General features: G+C 40.8%; 1 protein-coding gene across 1 annotated transcript in view; it reads right to left on the bottom strand.

The window, feature by feature from the left end:
• Positions 1-785: 785 nt before the first annotated feature.
• stxbp1a (syntaxin binding protein 1a) overlaps positions 786-18,579 on the bottom strand; it is a 30,632-nt gene continuing 12,838 nt past the window's right edge. Inside the window, exons 2-19 of the mRNA XM_020615127.1 lie at positions 17,800-17,849; positions 16,544-16,625; positions 16,371-16,447; positions 15,862-15,940; positions 15,624-15,727; positions 13,682-13,830; positions 12,998-13,082; positions 12,684-12,814; positions 12,440-12,547; positions 12,260-12,320; positions 11,277-11,342; positions 11,118-11,198; positions 10,722-10,878; positions 10,344-10,444; positions 9,749-9,850; positions 9,269-9,354; positions 7,683-7,837; positions 786-2,798 (exon numbers count right to left, since the gene is read on the bottom strand). Of these exons, the coding sequence (XP_020470783.1) occupies positions 2,716-2,798; positions 7,683-7,837; positions 9,269-9,354; positions 9,749-9,850; positions 10,344-10,444; positions 10,722-10,878; positions 11,118-11,198; positions 11,277-11,342; positions 12,260-12,320; positions 12,440-12,547; positions 12,684-12,814; positions 12,998-13,082; positions 13,682-13,830; positions 15,624-15,727; positions 15,862-15,940; positions 16,371-16,447; positions 16,544-16,625; positions 17,800-17,849 (1,757 nt within the window). The 3' untranslated portion in view covers positions 786-2,715. The remainder of the gene's footprint in view (positions 2,799-7,682; positions 7,838-9,268; positions 9,355-9,748; positions 9,851-10,343; positions 10,445-10,721; positions 10,879-11,117; positions 11,199-11,276; positions 11,343-12,259; positions 12,321-12,439; positions 12,548-12,683; positions 12,815-12,997; positions 13,083-13,681; positions 13,831-15,623; positions 15,728-15,861; positions 15,941-16,370; positions 16,448-16,543; positions 16,626-17,799; positions 17,850-18,579) is intronic.

Below are 18,579 nucleotides of genomic sequence, written 5' to 3'. Positions count from 1 at the left end.
TTGCTGTAGGTTTTCACCCGATGCCCATATGGTAGTGTCATCAGCAAACAAAACCACTTTCACTAAATCAGAAACCTTGCATATATCATTAATGTATAATATAAATAATTTTGGTCCCAAAACAGAACCCTGAGGCACTCCACATACAATATCCAGCTCACTTTGTAATAATTCTTTAGTATATTACTTTTGTGGTGTAGAAGATAATTATTTAAGAATGTAATTATGTAAGAATGTTAACACTCTGTCATAATTTTTTAGTATATTACTTGTGTGGTGTAGAAGAGAATTATTTATGTAGAGATACTGCTTACAAACTAATGATGGTAAGATGATGTCATGGAGTAGGACTGGATAAGTCTGACTTCTTCCTACTCCATACAAGCATGTACTAGGTATAAGCAAATGGATATTGGATTAGCATTTGTTGGATATGTGTAAAATTATGTGTGTTGACATATCAACTGTCTTTACATGCTTGAAAGAATAAATCAAATCAAATCAAAAATACCTAACACTAGCATTTGTGCCGTTTTACACCAAGGTAGCATGCATAAGCCAAAAGTTGCCATTTACAACCCACTTACCTGTCGCTAGTGCAGTCACACCTTTCTTCAGCTCCAGAGGTTCACTGGACCTGGCTATGCAGTGGACCAAGATCTCGACCGTCCGTCTCAGGCTCCGCCCACCTGCCTGCCAACAAAACCTCCAGGACCGCCCTCCACTATGTGAACCTTAACTTTCCAACCTATTGACATTTTAAAAAATGAGTTGGGTCTTTCATGTAATGGAAGCCAATTTATTAGACAGCCTTAGTACATATAAGATACACATATTGTTTGTGCTTCAACACTGGCAAACATACAATCCCAATAAGTTAGTTTTAGGACAGACTAATGTTTCATCTTGTTTTTCTCTGATAAATAATTTGTTATAAATCAACTGATTTGACAGAGTAAACCCTATACATCTGCAAAAAAAAAAATAAAATAGAAAAGTAAAAAGCATTTGCATCACAGGAAACACATTATAGTGCAATATACAACTTGTTTGGTCAGGAAAGAGGGGAGAGAGGAAATTAAAGTGAGGAGGGGGTTTAAGTATTTTTGCAAAGACATTCATCATTGGAGGGTTTTACATTGCACCAGAGAAGGAAACAGAAAATATAGATTAGTTCTTTGTCCCAGCTGACCACTAACAGCTACAGCTAAAACTTCACAGACACAGTGGCTTCACATTGGTGTGTTTTTTTTAAAAGGAAAAGTATCACTATTTCACAGTCAGAAATATCACCAGTCAACAATGAGACGCTAAAACAGCAACATATGGCATATACACAACACTACTCAATGCAAGGCCAAATAACAATGAGACTTAATCTGACAGGAATACAATACTGAAATACAACTGGCCCTTTTTAAGATTACTCATTAAGTATCAGCAAGCAAAGGCCTTTTTGACAATATAACGTGAAATTTCTCCAGAGAAAGGAAAAGATTACGGCAAGTACATACTTTACAGTCTAGGCAGCCGGAGGAGGGATGAGTCGTTATTTAGCTTTATTTACAGAGCTTTGTCCTTTCATCGTCAGCTCAACCAAGCATCGTAAACAAGTACTTTGCCTAAAATGTAGCATATGTTTTAAGTATCAAACACACAGCAGCTGCCGAGTTACAAGCTGCAATGCGGACAGCTAAGGTTTATGGCAAACCGTTGGGCTGAACGCATTAACCCGCACACTAACTGAACCTGACAGCTTACCATAGAGTAGCTTTGATATAGTGGTTTCACAAAAAAAAGTGCTCAAACATCCACAGAAACTTCTGAAACCATTCTTGTGATATAGTCCACATTTCCAGCTGTCAAAACATGAGCTAACTATGCACCAAAGTTAGATTTCCATTGAAATATATCTTAAAAAGCAAACTTCATATGTGATACTTTTTTTTTTTACCACAACCACATTCCACATACACAATTATTTCTTAAATAATTAATACAATTTTAGAATTTGCTTAAAGTAATCATTTAAAAGGAAGGACTAATGAGAGCATTTGAAAGCAGTTACATTTTTGAATACTTAAAATGAAGATATTCAGAGTATTCAAACATCTTAGGCATGAGCTAATGCTAACTCTGCAGCTCTCAGAACATCCACACTGGATACAAACGCATAAACAATCCACACAAGTCCAAGCATGCTACTGAACAGGAACATCTCACATGGGCAGAGCCAACGCCTCTGCGATGAAATACATTTCTACAGTATATACTGTATCTATATTGCATGTTGGCTGATATATTTTAAAGCAACTTCTCAAATTGCACATCCCTCCTCCACCTGCTTCCAATAGAACTCATACCAAGGAGGTAACCCAAAGGAACAAACAAGAGAAAATGCCTACTTTTTACACGTTCTAGCAGGTTTCATAGCATACAATATTACATTTTGGTACGTTTAGTTTTAAATGACCTTTTCTGATATTTAAACCTTCATAAATAAATTTTAGTTGCATCCATTGTAAAACATGAGAATACTTGCAATGATTTTGCTCTGACAACATATTTTTTATCATCTAAGATGTCTTTTTTGTTTTTCTTCTCAAGCAAGATGCAAACACAATTAATGGATACGACTGGGTGAAGGAGACAGGGGCCAAGGGGCTAGGGGCCAAGGGGCTAGGGGGTTGTGGCAAAGTTAAGAAGAGAGAGATTTTAGCTGGTCACTTCCTCGTCTGGTTTGTTCATGGCCTTGAGCTGCTCCAGCAGGCTGGTGGGGGTGAAGATGTGGGTCGATCCTGGAGATGCACACATATGAAACACACACAGCATTAGATCTGCAACTTTGGAAAGAAACTAATGAAAAATGTGTTTTCAGCTCTTGCTATGAATGCCTACTGTAGATGAGAGTGGTCTCACATAATGTTGAAACCAGTGGTGGAAAGTAACTAAATACATTTACTCAAGTGCTATACTTAGTTTTGAGATACCTGTAGTTTACCTGAGTATTATCATTTTCCATTACTTTGACTTCACTACATTTTAGTTGCAAATATTGTACTTTTTACTCCACTACATTTAATTTACAACTTTAGTTACTAGAAACGTTTCTGAACTAGATAAATACAAAAAAACTAAGTATAATCATAAGACCTCACTGACCTATGTTGGAAAATTCACAAGCAAATTAAATGCATACAAATGAGTTAAAACTAGCTCTCTGTTTACCAGTGGCACCATTAAATGTTCATGTACACAATAATGCATCAGTAATATGATAATGTAATATACTGGAATATGAAATGTGCCATTAGACATAATGGTACTTTTACTTTTAGTACTTTGTTTTCATGCTAGTAATTTTGTTCTTTTACTTAAGCAGCTTTTTGAAGGCAGGACCTTTACTTGTAAGAGTATTTTACACTGTTGTATTGCTTTTACTTCTTAAGTAAAGGATCTGAGTACTTCTTCCACCACTTGTTGAGAGTAAAGTCAGAAACACTGAGTGAAAGCTATGAAATCCTACTCAGCAAGTCAGCAGGTTAAATGGACCATGGTGGGAGGCATTTCTATTACACTCAAGTAAAGGTTTTAGTGTGCTGAGTATTTGGCATTCAAAGGAAGAGGTCAAAAATAGCTTGTTGCTGTTGGCTCCAAAAATCTTCATATTTTCCCATCTCTTCACAATCACTGTGCTTCAGTGAGTTTAAGACATCATTTTGGACATTAATGTATAACATTTTGTCAACCTGTAGAGGAACATGTACTCAATCTAAAAGCAGGATATAACTCATGCAAGATTCTCCAGGCACTGTGGAAAACCTCAGATGTGAAAATCTGGGCATTTTCACTTTCATCTAATCAGCTCTTGTTTTAGATTTGAAATGTTTTAATGCTGCAGTAGTACCATGTTACTCTACAAACATAAGGCTAATACAAACTCCTGAAGCTGTGTTAAAGCGCATGCAGCTAAATATTATGGAAGTGCACAGACCAGTGATGGCACCACACAACTGTCATGACTTGTGAGCCGAAAGCAACAGATGGGGTAGCGAACTTACACCAAACCTGCCTGCACAGCCCGGCCAATCAAGTGTCAGAAAAATGTGCACATGATTACAACCTGAAAGCTTTTAATTAAAGGACATGCAGACAGCTGACAAATACTGCTGACAAAGGAGAAAAAAAAATAGACAAAAATAGATCGTCTCCACATGTCATGAAATCCAGACAGTTATCTACCATAAATATGAATGAAAATGTGAAACTCGGTAACCCTTGTGACAGCTGAAGACACATTTCACACAGTCTAAAACTTGAAAGGTGCTGACTGGAGTAGACCAAACATTTGTTGTTTGCTTCTTTCTCAGATTTACAGGTGGATTACTGGTGTCAGAAATTTGATCACACAAAAGGTTAACAGAGGATTTGATTCACTCCACACACCTGTTCAACATTATCAACGGTTTGTGACCTACTGTGCGTTGTAGCTTGTTTCTGTTGCAAAGCTGCATGTTTCTTTCAGTTTGGTCTGATTCGCTGCTTATCATCAAGGAAATCCACCTTCACATAAATCTACGAGGGTTCAGACCAAGAAGTAGTTGAAGGTAAAAACAGAAGCGAAAGAGGCAAGCCCATCTAAAGTTGGGAGGTTATGGTGATGCAGGGGTGGTGGTTTTCAGGGGTTGTGGGTAGGGGTTTAGTGTGGGTCATAGAGGTCAACGTCGGACGGGCCTTGCCTGCTTCTCTGCTGTTCTCCAAACACACAGCTTCGTGGGCCTTTTCGCCCCAGAAACATAACACTGTGATGTTGATCTCTATTGCCACCAAATTATTGGCCAGGTTTAGACCAAAACAAAACAAAACACAACAAAAAAAAGGACTAGTTTTTAGAAAGTGATGGCCATTTGACTCAGGAAGTGTTAAATGCAGCAGTATGTGGGAGGGCACACATTCTGCTTATGGTGAGAGCTGCTTACTGACAAAACCATAAAATGATATTGCTTTAGCAGATTAGTCAGGAAGGAGAAGGATGCCCAGGACTACACTACAGCATCTATATGTATTATTAATATTTACAACCTCCTCCAAAACAAATTTAGTACATTTTTGGATAAATCCCCCCAAAATATTTCATTTTCATATTCCATAGTTTTCCTTTAAGTGGCTTCCAGTGTATTTTAAATAAACTCTGTATTGTGGAGTTGCCAACGCATTTACACGACACATGTGCCGCCCTGAGCATGTTCAAAGATATGTCTATTTACAACACCTACATTTTCTGATTAAAATAAGACATTTGGAGGAATTAAAAATATAGCGAATACTAACACTCTGCTAGTAACTGCTGTAAAACATGGGTTTGGGAAGAAATGAAGCATCTCCTGCACTGAGGGCATATTTTTAGTTAGGTCGCTAAAGCATATCAGGTGGAAGAATGTTACATTGTCAGACTGTCAGCAGAGAGGCGCTGATACAAAGGGCAGCATTTTGGGCAATTGGACTGAAGGCCACTGAAACTGATTTCCCTTTTGTTAGAACCAAAACTGCCCAGTGTGTCAGCAGCCTTTCAATATGATGATGATGATGATGATCCGTTCTTATTGTCCTCTACAGACAAGCCATGAGGCATGTCAAGATGTGATGGTGGGCTGAGAGAGAGTGACAGTGGAAAAAGTCAGAGGACTGGGGGTCAAAAACAAAAATAAATTATAAAAAAGAAGAAGAAGAAAAAAGGAAAGAATCCTTCTTTGAAATCCAAAATCAACTCAAGAACCTGTCCTGAAGGAAACCAGTAGCACATCAAGGTCTCTGCAAAGGGTTAATTAGAAAAATAATCAGACAGTAAAAACTGATAAAGATGGATATTGGGGGTAGATTAAATCTGAAGTGTTCAAGAGGCTCACAGGGCCTTTGGGTGGCTGCCAAGGGGTGATTTAATCCACCCAGCTGAGATGATGGGAGAAGGCAACAGGAATGGAGTCACAACCTTCTCAGGCATGGCCACTCAGCTGAATCTGAATGTCCACCCACCAGACTTTGCAGACAGGGTCCCAGGGTAAGGGTACTAAGACGTGTTCGCCATCATCACATCAAGTTTATACAGGTCACTGCTTTGATACATATTTAAATATTGTTCTCAGTGTATGTTTCTACTATGTTAAGTATTGTTTCTACATGATGCATAACTTCTCAGCATACGTGACTGCTTTGAAGGAAATTAGACTGTCACATCCGAAACATTAAGTCCACAATATAGTCTGGACATTTGGGTTCAGCCTTGCTGATGGAGCGGTCCATGCAGTGAGGAAAGGTTTGGCTGCCCATCCCTGAGGGACATGGGGAGGAGGAGGGTGGAGTTACATAGAAAAGTACTGAGTGTTCAAAGAAGAAGAAGGAACATGGAGGAAGCCCTTGTGCTGTGAAGGTTCAGAAAGGGCTTCTTTGTGCGGCTGCCTTTACTTTTTTCAGTGTGATTTCTCTCTCCCTCCCTCCCAAGCTGTCTCTGCCTCACTCGGCTGAGGGGTCTGTGTCCTCAAAGGACACCCTAGTGGACTCTCGGAAGTCGGGGTGCTGCAAGTCCGATAAGAATTTGGTAGGGGTGAGCATGTGGGTGGAACCTGTGGAGGAACAGAGGTGGCTTCACCACTCGTCTCTCAGCACATACCACACCCTCAGTGCCACTCTCCAAAAACAGAGGGGTTAAAACAAGCCACTTGTCTGTCTCTCTCTCTCTCACACACACACACATACACACACACACACATTCACCCACTGACAGCTCACATATTACATACACAGTCACCACGTTGCACAAGCACAAAAAAACCGTGACAGACACAGAAAGACATGATGTGGCTTCAATTTAAAGACAAAAGTTGTTCTGAAAGACAACAGCTGAAGCAGAGCACAACAAAACTAAAAAGACACTTTCCCATAGATAACACAGACTGGCTGTCAAAACCGTAAGACATCGAGAAAACAGTGCAGAGGGGTATAACATAAAGGGCTATTTTAACCAAACACATGACACACATTAGGCAGGCAGTAACTGCAGCTAGACCCTCGCAATAGTTTACATGTGATTATACTTAAACTACTTCAGTGTGATTATTGTGGTCATGGTGTGTAATGTGGGATTCAATAATCTGGGTCCATGAAAGTCTTCAAGGGAATACTGCGGTTCCTACATGAGCTGTGCTGCACAGAAGTTTGTTCTGTTTGCAAAACCTCAATCTAAAGTCACAATTTGTCTTTTTGTATTTAAAAAAGTTCAAGTGTATTGGGTTTGAGTGATTCATGTGACACTGATTTAAGGTCAAATATGCTGTAAATATGTTTATGTTTCTCTTTATGCACTGAATTTGCACCCCTCCCTCGGGGTTAGACTGTTCAGTCAGTTCACCTCCACGTATCTCCTTCCCTCTATCTGTACTGTGTTTTTTAGCTGGGTTCTGGCTCAGATGCTGTCCTTCAGACAAGACTGGACTTAGAACTGCCAGACCAACCTCACGCGGTCCTCTGAGGACATGGCCCTCGATTAGGATGTGGCTTTAATCAGCTTTCACATTCTCTGAAACAAGTCCACTCAGAGGTACGTCAACTCTGTGTATCTTTGAGCAGCCTAAACGAAAACCTCTTCTCGCTCTGCGCCCAGTGGCGCCCCCTGTTGCACTACTCACCGATTACGGCTTCCCACTTCCCATTGGCCTGTGAGACCTCATAGGCGCAGCGCATCTCACTGAAGGACACACCGCCAATGATGAAGACTATGACACGTGGTCCAGTGCGGTACTCTCCAGGTGTCTTATTCTTGTGCCAGTGGCCATAGCGAGCACTGCCCAAGCAAACAGGAAAAGGTTTTGTGTTATTCTTCTTTTTATTTTTTTATTAACTCAACATCTTAATCTTTTACCCCATCTGTCACAACAGTATTCTGTGAATTGAGAATGATTTCCAAAATCCAGCAGTGGAACTTGCTGGAGCTCGTACATACACCCTGGCAGTCTGCAGACACTGCTCAGGTGAACGTATGCATCATTTTGAGATAAAATTACTGACAACATATTCCTGAAAAGATGCTACAACTGTGCAGTATTGTTAATGGAGGAATGCACAGTGGGTGTCTATTAAAACACATTTCATATTTTTGGGTTAATGTTCTGTATTTATTTGTGACTTAAACCACAATCATCTTCTTCCCCAACACTTCTTTTTTTTGTCTCCATCCATGAAACCAAACATGATGTTCATTATTACTGGATGTAGCATTTCTGACTCGTATGTTAGGCCACCAACATTATCAAAAGATGAGGCAAAGTATAAAGACCAACTTAAGCATAATTTGTTAACACTGAGATGAAAAAGCAGAGGTGAGACATTTTGTTCATGTTGTTTTCTTCTGCTGGACACAGACCACCTGCCATCACTGCATATTGTGCTTTTACCTGCCACAAACTGGTCACAGGTGACAAATGTTTTGGAGGCACTGGTAAAAACAGGACACAAATATGAGGCAACTAAAAGCATCTTCAGTTTCTTTATAATACATGTGGCTAACGTCTTGACATGAGGCCAAAAAAAAGAGACTGCGTTACTGTATTTGCTTAAACAGAAACCAAGTAACCAGAGCTGAAGCCAAATTTTCACCTGCACATGTGAAAAAAGACTCCAACGTTAGGGGTTTTATCATTAGCTTTCCTTTCTCTGGCCTACATATACTACATATACTGACATGTTCCTCAGTTCTGAGTGTGTCTGTGGGGCAGGGACAGCAAATGAGGGGTATCAGTTTGTAACAGGAGAGGATTTGATGCTGAACACAGCAGCAGCCTCCACACAGACCGGAGTGTAGGGCTTCACCACTCATCTGCACAGACAAAGACACACATTTTCATGGAAGTGGAGCTGCAAATATTGATGACTTGCTCTCAGGTCAGTCTTTATTCTTTATTGGATAATAAAGTCATTTTTTAAAATTTAATCAGCATTAAAATGTGCAGACTTCTTCCCGGTGCCTCCTGTATTGATGCCCTTTCTCTGTAAACATATTCAGGAGCTGATATATTGTATGGTGTGTCTCCTGCCCTTGCAGGATCTGTTTAGCATCTCACTAACCTAATTGTTTAGACTCATCTGCCTTCCCAAATCACTTTTCATTCTATTTTTGTTTTTGTCATTTAAAAAGTGCGACTACCAGGCATCAAGATGTCATGTTGTTCACATATACTGTATAGGTGCGTGTGTGTGTGTGTGTGTGTGTGTGTACCTGACTGCAGTAGTGCTGAAGGAGGCAGAGGAGCGGGTGGAGATGTAAGGGTAGTGCTTGGTGTCAAGCTTATCCTCAATAGCATCCTGTAGAAGGACAAAGAAACAAAATAGATTTGCCAGGAATATTGTTTGCTTTATATGCACACACACACACACACAAACATGCTTGAATAGGGGCACAACTGTGTCTCAGCAACCACTCGTGGCTTTAACCTGGAGATCCAAGCACTTCCATAAAAAAGGGGCTAAATTAACAACCAGGTTGAAAAAACCAGATGTTTGATCACTGCCATAAGTCACTACAGAAGTAAATGATTCTGCTCACATGGTTTACTGTGTTGGGATTTAGGACTGACTGATAAAAAAAATCCCATCTGCAGTGGACATTTTTGAAAGTGAACATGGAAACTCTCAATATGTCTGCCAAATGGCAAGTTAAATAAACCCTCCTTTGTCTTAAACAACGCTGCAAACATACCTCCATGATGTCCTTGACCAGTGGTGTCCAGCGGGACAGCTGGTAGGTCTGCTCACTCACACGCTCCTTCCTGTCTAATTTCTTTCCTCGGCGGAGGGTGGACTGATGAAGGACAGAAGAGACAAGGAGGTGAAAAGGAGAAAAGTTTATAAATAACCACCAGAATCACCAGACTTTGCAGTACCTGTAACAACAGGCACCCACATTTCACTGAGGCACATAACATATCTTATCATTTCTTGATTTTCCTAACAGGGCAACTGGAAAGTTAAGCAAAATATTTTGCTCAACTCAAAAACTACGTTGTTACAATGTGGAAAATGGATGTAAGGTATCCATTTGTAGTAAATGGGGCTGCAACAACAGCAAGACCACCAATGTGACTCTTTAAGTGGTAGAATCTTACTTTCTGTGAGTTTATTATGACATTAAAAAAAGGAGATGATACATTACAGAAGAAGGGGAGATGGCACATCACAGTGAAGGTGATGATGGAAAGCAGAAAATAAAAGTCTGACAGACTAAAAGAACAAGGGAGATATGAGAAAAGAACAGAAGAAAAAGATGATGGATATTTGAACAATGAGGGTCTTACATCTGTGACGATGGGGACGCCCAGGTGAGCCATGTTGGTGATAATCTCACTGTCCTCCGGGGGGATCTGAGCATGCTGGATCAGCTTGTTCAGGTTCTCCTCTAATGCCTGAACACACACACACACACACAGGCCATTTCTTATGAGTGTAGAAAAAAAAAATCTATAAATATTTACATTTAATCTGTTTGGTGATGAAAACTGAATTCCTGTTTTGCCATTTGAGTACAAAAACAAAGGTTTGATATCACTGGACTTCCTGTGTTTTATTGTATTTTATTGTATCATTGTGTAGAATTGTCTGGATATTCCACCGTGTAATAAACACAGCTTTTGCACAATGAGCAAAGTTTTACAAACTAGCATTTTGTTTGTCGCCTGTAATCTCCTCCTCACCATTCTTGAGGAAAATGTAAAGGAGGATGATGCGGATCTTGTCGTATGTGCTGACGTTGGCATCTAGCAGGATGGGCACAATAGCCCTCATGGGGTCTTTGATCTTCTCGCCCTCAGCGTCCGTTCCCATAGCCAGGTCCTGAAAACAGAGAACTCAGATTTCATACAGCATTTGTCATCTAACACAAGGCAATACATGTTTCTGGAGATTGGAAATGCATGTTATTGTCAAGAACAGTACTGAGAGTGCAAGCAGATCAGTGCATAAGTCATCTGGGTGCAAGAACATTTTGTCCAAGTCTACGCGACAGTATTATATTAAATGCACTGTATGCTAATTTCTGACAGTTTCCTCCTTTGTCTCCATCCTCATCTCACCTGTTCTACGCGGCACAGCTTGTCCACTGTTCCCTGGTAATGCTTCATACAGTCCTCAGCCAGCTGCAGATGAGTGGAGTACTGAAAAAGACAAAACACACAGATTTAGCGTACACACACACCCATGGAACAAAACATGCATATTGGATGAACACACACCTTGCTGAGCTCCTTCTGGTACTGAGGCATCTTTTTCAGCATCTGGGACAGGTCCCTCATTGTAGTCTATGGAGAAAAAACCAAGACACATTCATATGCTAATGCACAATAAAGGTGTACTAACGGCACATTATTAGATAGTAGACCTCGGTCGGATCATAGAACAGTTGCCACTAAACATTTTTTGCTTAGTTTCAAAAGTAAAAGTACAGTGAATTTAGAAAGAACTCAAAACATTAAGCAGTACTGTCCTAAAGTTTTTGATAACTAGATTTGATCTAATTTAATCATACTGTATTATGAATTTAAAGTTTAATTAAGCTACAGTATGTAACTGTTGTCATATATTTGTGTAGAAATATGCTCTAAAACTTGTGAAGCATAATGTGGAAAGGTGCTGTCGAAGCCTCCTGTGACCTGGACTCATTGAATAGCACTGGCAGCAGTGCAGAGACATTAGCTTCTCAAAGGTTTTGAGCAGGGCTGACCTCTCTAACCAATCAGAGATTTTCATTTATTGTAATACGATAACAAATATCTGAAGAGCTGGGCAGAGCATAGCAGATCATAATAGAGCATAACAGAGCATGGAGAGGGAGCGCTGGGCGGAGCAGATCGGACCGATCTGGAGTTTCATGCTAGTGCTACCTTAGGTTACATACTGTAGCTTTAACTTGCTTCCAAGTTTTCCCTTTTGCTACAGATGGAAACAACAGATGAAAACCCCAAATTAGAAACCTCAGGATTCATTTAGTTTCCTCTACCAAGTGATGCTGACCATATAAATGAATAAATTAAAATTCTGGCTCCATCTTCTGAATATATTGAAAGGAATTGGTCTCCATTTTGAGGGGGGAAAAGTAGTTTTTGAACAAGTTAACCATTATATTAGATCACCACAGCTATAATATCTTAGCAGTAGTCTATGTTCAGACTTTGTGTGTCAACTGATCAACATCTCCTTTAGCAGCCTCCTTTTTTACCTTGTCTCCGGTGTTCATCCTCTTGCTGGAAGAAAACTCCTTCAGCTGGCGTGTCACTTCCCTAATGACAAAAGACAAACAGCAAAGTAGCACCAGTAACACATAAGAGAAACGCTATTATATCACTTAATTCAGCGCAATGCGTAATGGGATATATGAAGTAGGAAGGAAAATACTCACTGGGACACCTCAGCTATGTGTTTGTGTCTGAGGCTCACCCACAGGTCATCGTCTTCATGCAGCAGTACCTCCTTCTCACGGGAGTCTCCGATGCCACTGGTCTCATACCTGAAGAAGAGTGATGTGACCAGAGAAATAGATTCAAATTGGAACCTATATAAATATTTCTACAGGGTTAGGGTCAGCATTTACACACAGCCTCCACAAGCAATCATTTGTGTTTTGGCATTTGTGTTTTTTGTACTTGTATACGTCGTTTTCGATGGGCAGCAGGTCATAGCCCATAGCCTGGAAGGTGAGCTCATGCAGGACAGGTGAGACAGGGTCAAACGCCCTGTCCAGGATGATGAGCTGTGAACGAGCTTTATCTGGACCCTACAGAGACGGAGGGAGAGAAACAAACAGATACAGGAACCGAAGAAGCAATAAGATAAACATAGTATCATTTTGCAGTAATATGTAGAATTTAGCTGTGCTGCTATTCAATGAAACAACAGGTAAAAACAGAACATCAAAACGCAGCATTTTGGAGGGACAACACAACTTCCCTGTGCTCACCTCTCCCATGGTGGGGTCATCAGCCTTGTAGGCATCCAGTTTGTCCTGAACCAGCTGGGCCAGGGTGGCATTGTCCTTGTACTCACTGACAGAAGGATGGACAGGCGGACAAATGGACAGAAGCATTTTGAGTTACACAGAAGGGCAAGAAGGCAGATAAACATGAAGAGGAGAGGAGAGGAAGACAAATCAGATGTTCAAGCAAATGTTCGTTTGCCACGATATGTTTACCAGCCTCTACTGTTCTCTCAGACTCCACGTTATTTTTTGACCTGCTGCACAAGTTGTCGACTCAGACCAGCACAAGCTTATCTGTCCCAAACTGTCACAGTGCTGGTTGGGTCTGGAGTGCACTCACTGATCACAAAGGGGAAACTAATTTTGGCAAATATGCTATGAGAATTACTGTCTATTGGATAACCATTTAAAAAGTTGTTTAAATAGTTGTTTTTAGTGTAGCAACATATCAGGATGTATGCACACTGATGCAGAATACAAACTTACTATTACTGTTAATAACAACTAATATGTGTTATTGGACAACAAGGTTTTTTTTATGTTGCTGTGCCACCTCTGGCTGGCTTTAACATTTCATTTGTCCAAATACACACTTTCCTTTATTGCTTGTTTAGGAAAGTAGCCTGCACCCAGGCCTGCGTCTCATTAGCTCCCCCTGCTGCTCACCCTCGGTATCTGACAGCAGGGTACTCCTTCAGGGTGGCGCAGAGCGTGGCCAGCTGCTCAGCCAGCCTCTCCATCACTGGGTTCTTCAGCTGGGTCTTATGTGGGCTGTAGAAACTGTGGAAGGCATCCGGATTGTCCAGAGAGTACACCTGCACGCAGACACGCAGACATTTTAACTTTGCTCCAATAGAACATTTTTTTGCCTTTAGTTTAAGCTTTTCAATGTATCTACACCTCCTGTTCTAATGCAATGTGCACAGTCATCTGCATTAGTTACATGTTGCTGCTGTGTGACTTTTAAAGTCAGGAACAGACTCCATGATGCAAAAGCTGATTTGATCATGATGAAAGATTTTCAGTATCAGTGTCTGACTGCTGCAGTGAACATCTCTCCTCTTCTCTTCTATTACCCCCCTTTTCCTCTCCTTTAATGTCCTTGTTTCCTCTCCCTCTCTACTGATCTTATCCTCATCCTGTTACCTCTCCTCCTGTTTCTTTGTTTCCCTTCCCTTTCTTTTCCTCCTCTCCTTTTTCATTTCCTTGCTTCCCTCATCATTTCTTGTCTCTTCTCACCTTCTCTCCTTGTCCACTTTCCTCTCACTTCCTGCCCTGTTTTCCCTCCTTCCCCCTCCTCTCATTTTATTTCCTCTCCTTCTCCTCTCATTTGCTTCCTCTCCTCAGCTCATCTCCTCTCCTCTGCTTTCTCCTCTGTCATCTCTTCTCCTGCATCAAGCGCCACCACTGCCTCCTCCCACCCCATCTGTTCGCAATCACATGACCACACTTATGCGCTACAGGAGGGTCCCTGCGTTAGCCCGGCAACTATTGGCTAGCGTCTCCTCTGTGGATCCTGACTCATCCAATAGGGTGAGAGAATAAGCCCATGGATGGGGCTATGAGGCAGCACTTCGCCTGGAGCAGAAAACCACTGACTCTGAATTAATCATAGAGGACAGGAGAGTAGCAAGGCACTGTGGGCCACGCAGCATCTTCACACAGTGAGAGAAAGAAGAATGGACAGATAGAGAAAGGGGAAATGGGTGGATGGTGGGGGGGGGGGGCATCTTGGGAAAAATATGGTGGAGGAAAGGAGAAATTAAATACAAATTTAAAAAATAAAAATAAAAACCTTGATGCAGGGATGTGAACAGAGAGAGTACAAGCAATGCGGATGTGCAAATGCGGGGATGAAGGAATGGTGGGATAAAAAACAGGGATAGAAAACAGACTAAGCAAGAGTGAGAGGGAGGGGTGAGGAAAAACACGATGGAGGCAGGAATTTGGATATTTAGCAAGGGCAGACAAGCAGGTAGGAGGGAGGGAGGGCAATGTGACCAGCCTGAATGTTTCTGGAACAGTCGGACAGTGAACTGAATGACTGGTGAGTCAGCAGCACTGTGCCATTGTACCCGAGTGTGTATTTGTGTTTCTCTCTCCTCGTCTCTAGTTACAGTATCCATCCCTGATTCTAACAACCCATAACCTCGCTGTTACTATTTCTGTCTGTGCCCTTTGCAGCATCTCTCCTCTCCCACCTGTCCTAATCGATCTCTTGCTCTCTGGATCTTTGTCTCTGGTTTTCACTCACAGCCGCTAACAAACAGTAAAAGTGAAGCAGCCTTCATTCACGGTTGAGGAAAAAAAGAGAGGTGAATAATGGCAAGAAGGGGGCAACAGGGCAGGCACTGGACACGTAAAATGCTGCACAGGTTCAGCACGAGGGGCATTTGTACATGGCTCTCTTTTATATATCTCAGACACTGTGAAACTGGACACATGCCCAGAAGCCTGGTTTCAGCTTCTACAGTGAGCCATAAAAGTCAGTGAGAAGAACAGTACAGAAGATACACAGCTTTAGTCACCATGACTCATGAGTGAGGTTCACTAACAGCAGCACAGCAGCTATCATTATACAAGTCCAAAACACAAGCTGGATGTTCACCTGAGACTCGTAGGGCAAGAAGGCGATGTTGATCTCCGTCAGAGTCTTGATGACTTTGGAAGCACGGCTCTTCACCAGCTCATTGAACAGAGGATCAGGGCAGGCTGGAAAAGGCAGGAACAAGAAACAACAATCACTGAAAATGCAATAAATCAAACACCACCCAAAGCTGCTGCTTCTTCTTCTGTACAAAGAGCAAGGTCCATTACATAATGCTACGAGTCATGTACATACTCACAGTCGGTGAAGAAAACATGGGCTGCTTTATATTTAGATGAGTGAGGGTCTTTGAAGTCTGCAATGAGGGTGTGGACAGACTGAAGAAAGAGAACAGGAAGTCAGGTTGAAGTGTTTAGATGAGTGTGTTGACTGCTGCATGGATGTGTACAGCAAATTCCATTAAGCTTTATTGCCTTGATGTTTAGGCCAAAAATATACTGCAAAAAGCTTTTACATTAACTGGATGACAGCTTGAGCTAATTTTTTTTTTTAAATGACTGGATGAAAAAATTATTTCTGAAACCTTTCCTTAAAATGTCACACCCATAAAGTTTAAATGAATGAAACAAAGTGACAGAATGACATAGTGTGGATTCAGCAAACTTCAGTAAAAAAAAAAAAGAAAAAAAAGTGAGCCCTTTCAGAATAAGACTCCTCTGGGCCTCACCGTAACTGTTACACTTTACTGAATACACAACACACAGCTCCGAATACACACTGCAAATGGGAGAGGAAGAACATGTTAACCTTCTCTGTGGGTGTAATCAGGTAAATGGACTCCAGGCTGGGAAGAGGCTCTCGTCGCTTGTTGATGTCCTCCACAACTACGGGAATTGAAACAAACATGCCCACGGTTACAGAGGCACACATACAAAAGCACAAAAGCAGTACAGAGAGAGGGTAGACATGACCGTCCTTACTGGTGATGCCCTCTGTCATGATGTCTGTCATCTTGCAGCAGGACGACAACATCCTCATGCTCAGCTGGTCCACTATCAGCGCCTGGCAGGACAGGAAACGGCAGCAACTACATGAAACTGCCTCATTCAAATAAAGCACTATTGTAAATACATTTTGAGTTTTGATTTACTTGACATTCACTGGTATGAATGTAACTGTGTGAAGCTTGCACATGCATTTAACTGAGGTCAATTATTAATTTTAATGTTCACACCTGTGACAAACAAACTGAATTAAGGTCTTTGTGTTTGTTGCATTCATTAGTAACTCAGGCATGTTCTTTCACCTCCTTTAGATCCAAGCTCCCATGAAGCTTAGTGATTCTGGTTTGATGAAACAACTAACTTTTTTTGCACCTACCTTATCAAAACATGCTCACAGGCTATGCACAGTTTCAGTTTTACTTGCACCTTTTAGTATTTTTTCATGCATTGCTTATATCTCAGTTTGATCGAATCTTTATTTATGTTAATTTTTAGTTTTTTTTCCTGTTGATTTTAATGCTATTAAATACTTTTCTTAATAAAATACTATGAAAATAAAAACGTGCTATATTTTGTGTGAAAATCCTGCATTGCTCAACAGCAAAACTGCACGGCCCTCGATCAAAACTGATTCTGGGAACCTGAAAGCATTCGACAAATGCATTATTTGGCTGCACCCCTCACATTTGCTTACAGAAATGAGCAGGGCTGGAATAGGAGCAAGTGCCAGAACAGTATACACTATGTTAGATTTCTGTCCAACTGTATGACATTATTACTAAATATCACCATTTTCCATCAGTTTAGCCAAAGGATTAATAATTAATAATTAATAGCTGTTATTCTTATTAAAAATTAGCACTTCGTACTTTTGAATGAATGATTCTTGTGCATGACCTGTGTCCCCACATGTAGCATGTGAATACAAAACAGACTAGTCATTCAGTGTCCTGGCGCTTTTTAAAACTACAACCAAAACACTGGAGAGTAGAAGATACATTATCCCAGCATACAAGATAAGTAAAGGTCAACAAAGGCCACTTTGCAGATTTCATAACAAAAGACAAAAAAGCTGCAGGGGTTGAATCCAAACTAAGTTCTAAAACAATTCGCTTCACTGGTCAGTTTTCCTGGATGTTCACCATTGAAAACGATGACAGTTTTTGGTTTGGGTCTCTGGTTTGCACCTGAAATGATTTCAGGGTATTGTGTCCCAAACGTGAATGACTCACCTTCCATTCTCCCTTCTTCTTCACCTTCTTGATTACATCACTCATAATCTCTGAAAAAGAAAATAAAAACAAAAATCATCAGGTCTCTCTGAGGTATATGATCAGATCTGATGAGCAGACATTTTAATGCATTTTGTCAAGAGGGGACACATGCTGAGAGTATGAGTTGGGTCACACTAGGACAAGGACTAGATTAGTTGGATTTAGGAAAGCCATTAAAAATACCATTCAATTTAAAACCATTCAAATGACAGTGATGATCATTAGCATCTGTTAATGTTTCCTCTTAATACATTAAATACAAATGTATTTCTAATAAAACTTCCATAAGATGTACTCATAGTAGTAGTTTGGAGCAGAGGGTCAAGTCAAAAACAAGTGCTTATTGTTTAACTAGCATCTTGCAGATACAATTTAAAAAGCCCACAGTGCAGCTGCTACACCGGAGGACAATACGGCGTGCAACGATGTTACAGACTACAGATCTAGACAGTTAGAATAAATCCTCAATTGATTTTGCTTCATTTCACTGGAAGGTTATAGCACCATAGTTGTGTTTATGCCACGACTCTGATATTGGCCTGATCACTGTGCAGACCATCTGCCAGCCGTATTAGAATAAATCCATTTAGGGTGAACTACTGTTAACATCATGCTGGATCACAACCCTCTAAGCCCTGTGGCACCATATCAAATTTCAGGCCACACCAATGCTGAGGGATTAGCACAGATTACAGGGAACTCATACAAAAAGATTACAGAACACACAGTGAATAAAGA

The sequence above is a fragment of the Monopterus albus genome, unplaced genomic scaffold (assembly GCF_001952655.1).
Source record: "Monopterus albus unplaced genomic scaffold, M_albus_1.0 scaffold158.1, whole genome shotgun sequence".
Lineage (NCBI taxonomy): Eukaryota > Metazoa > Chordata > Actinopteri > Synbranchiformes > Synbranchidae > Monopterus > Monopterus albus.
Note: the sequence above shows the minus strand (reverse complement) of the source record. Positions and strands in the feature narration are given on the sequence as shown.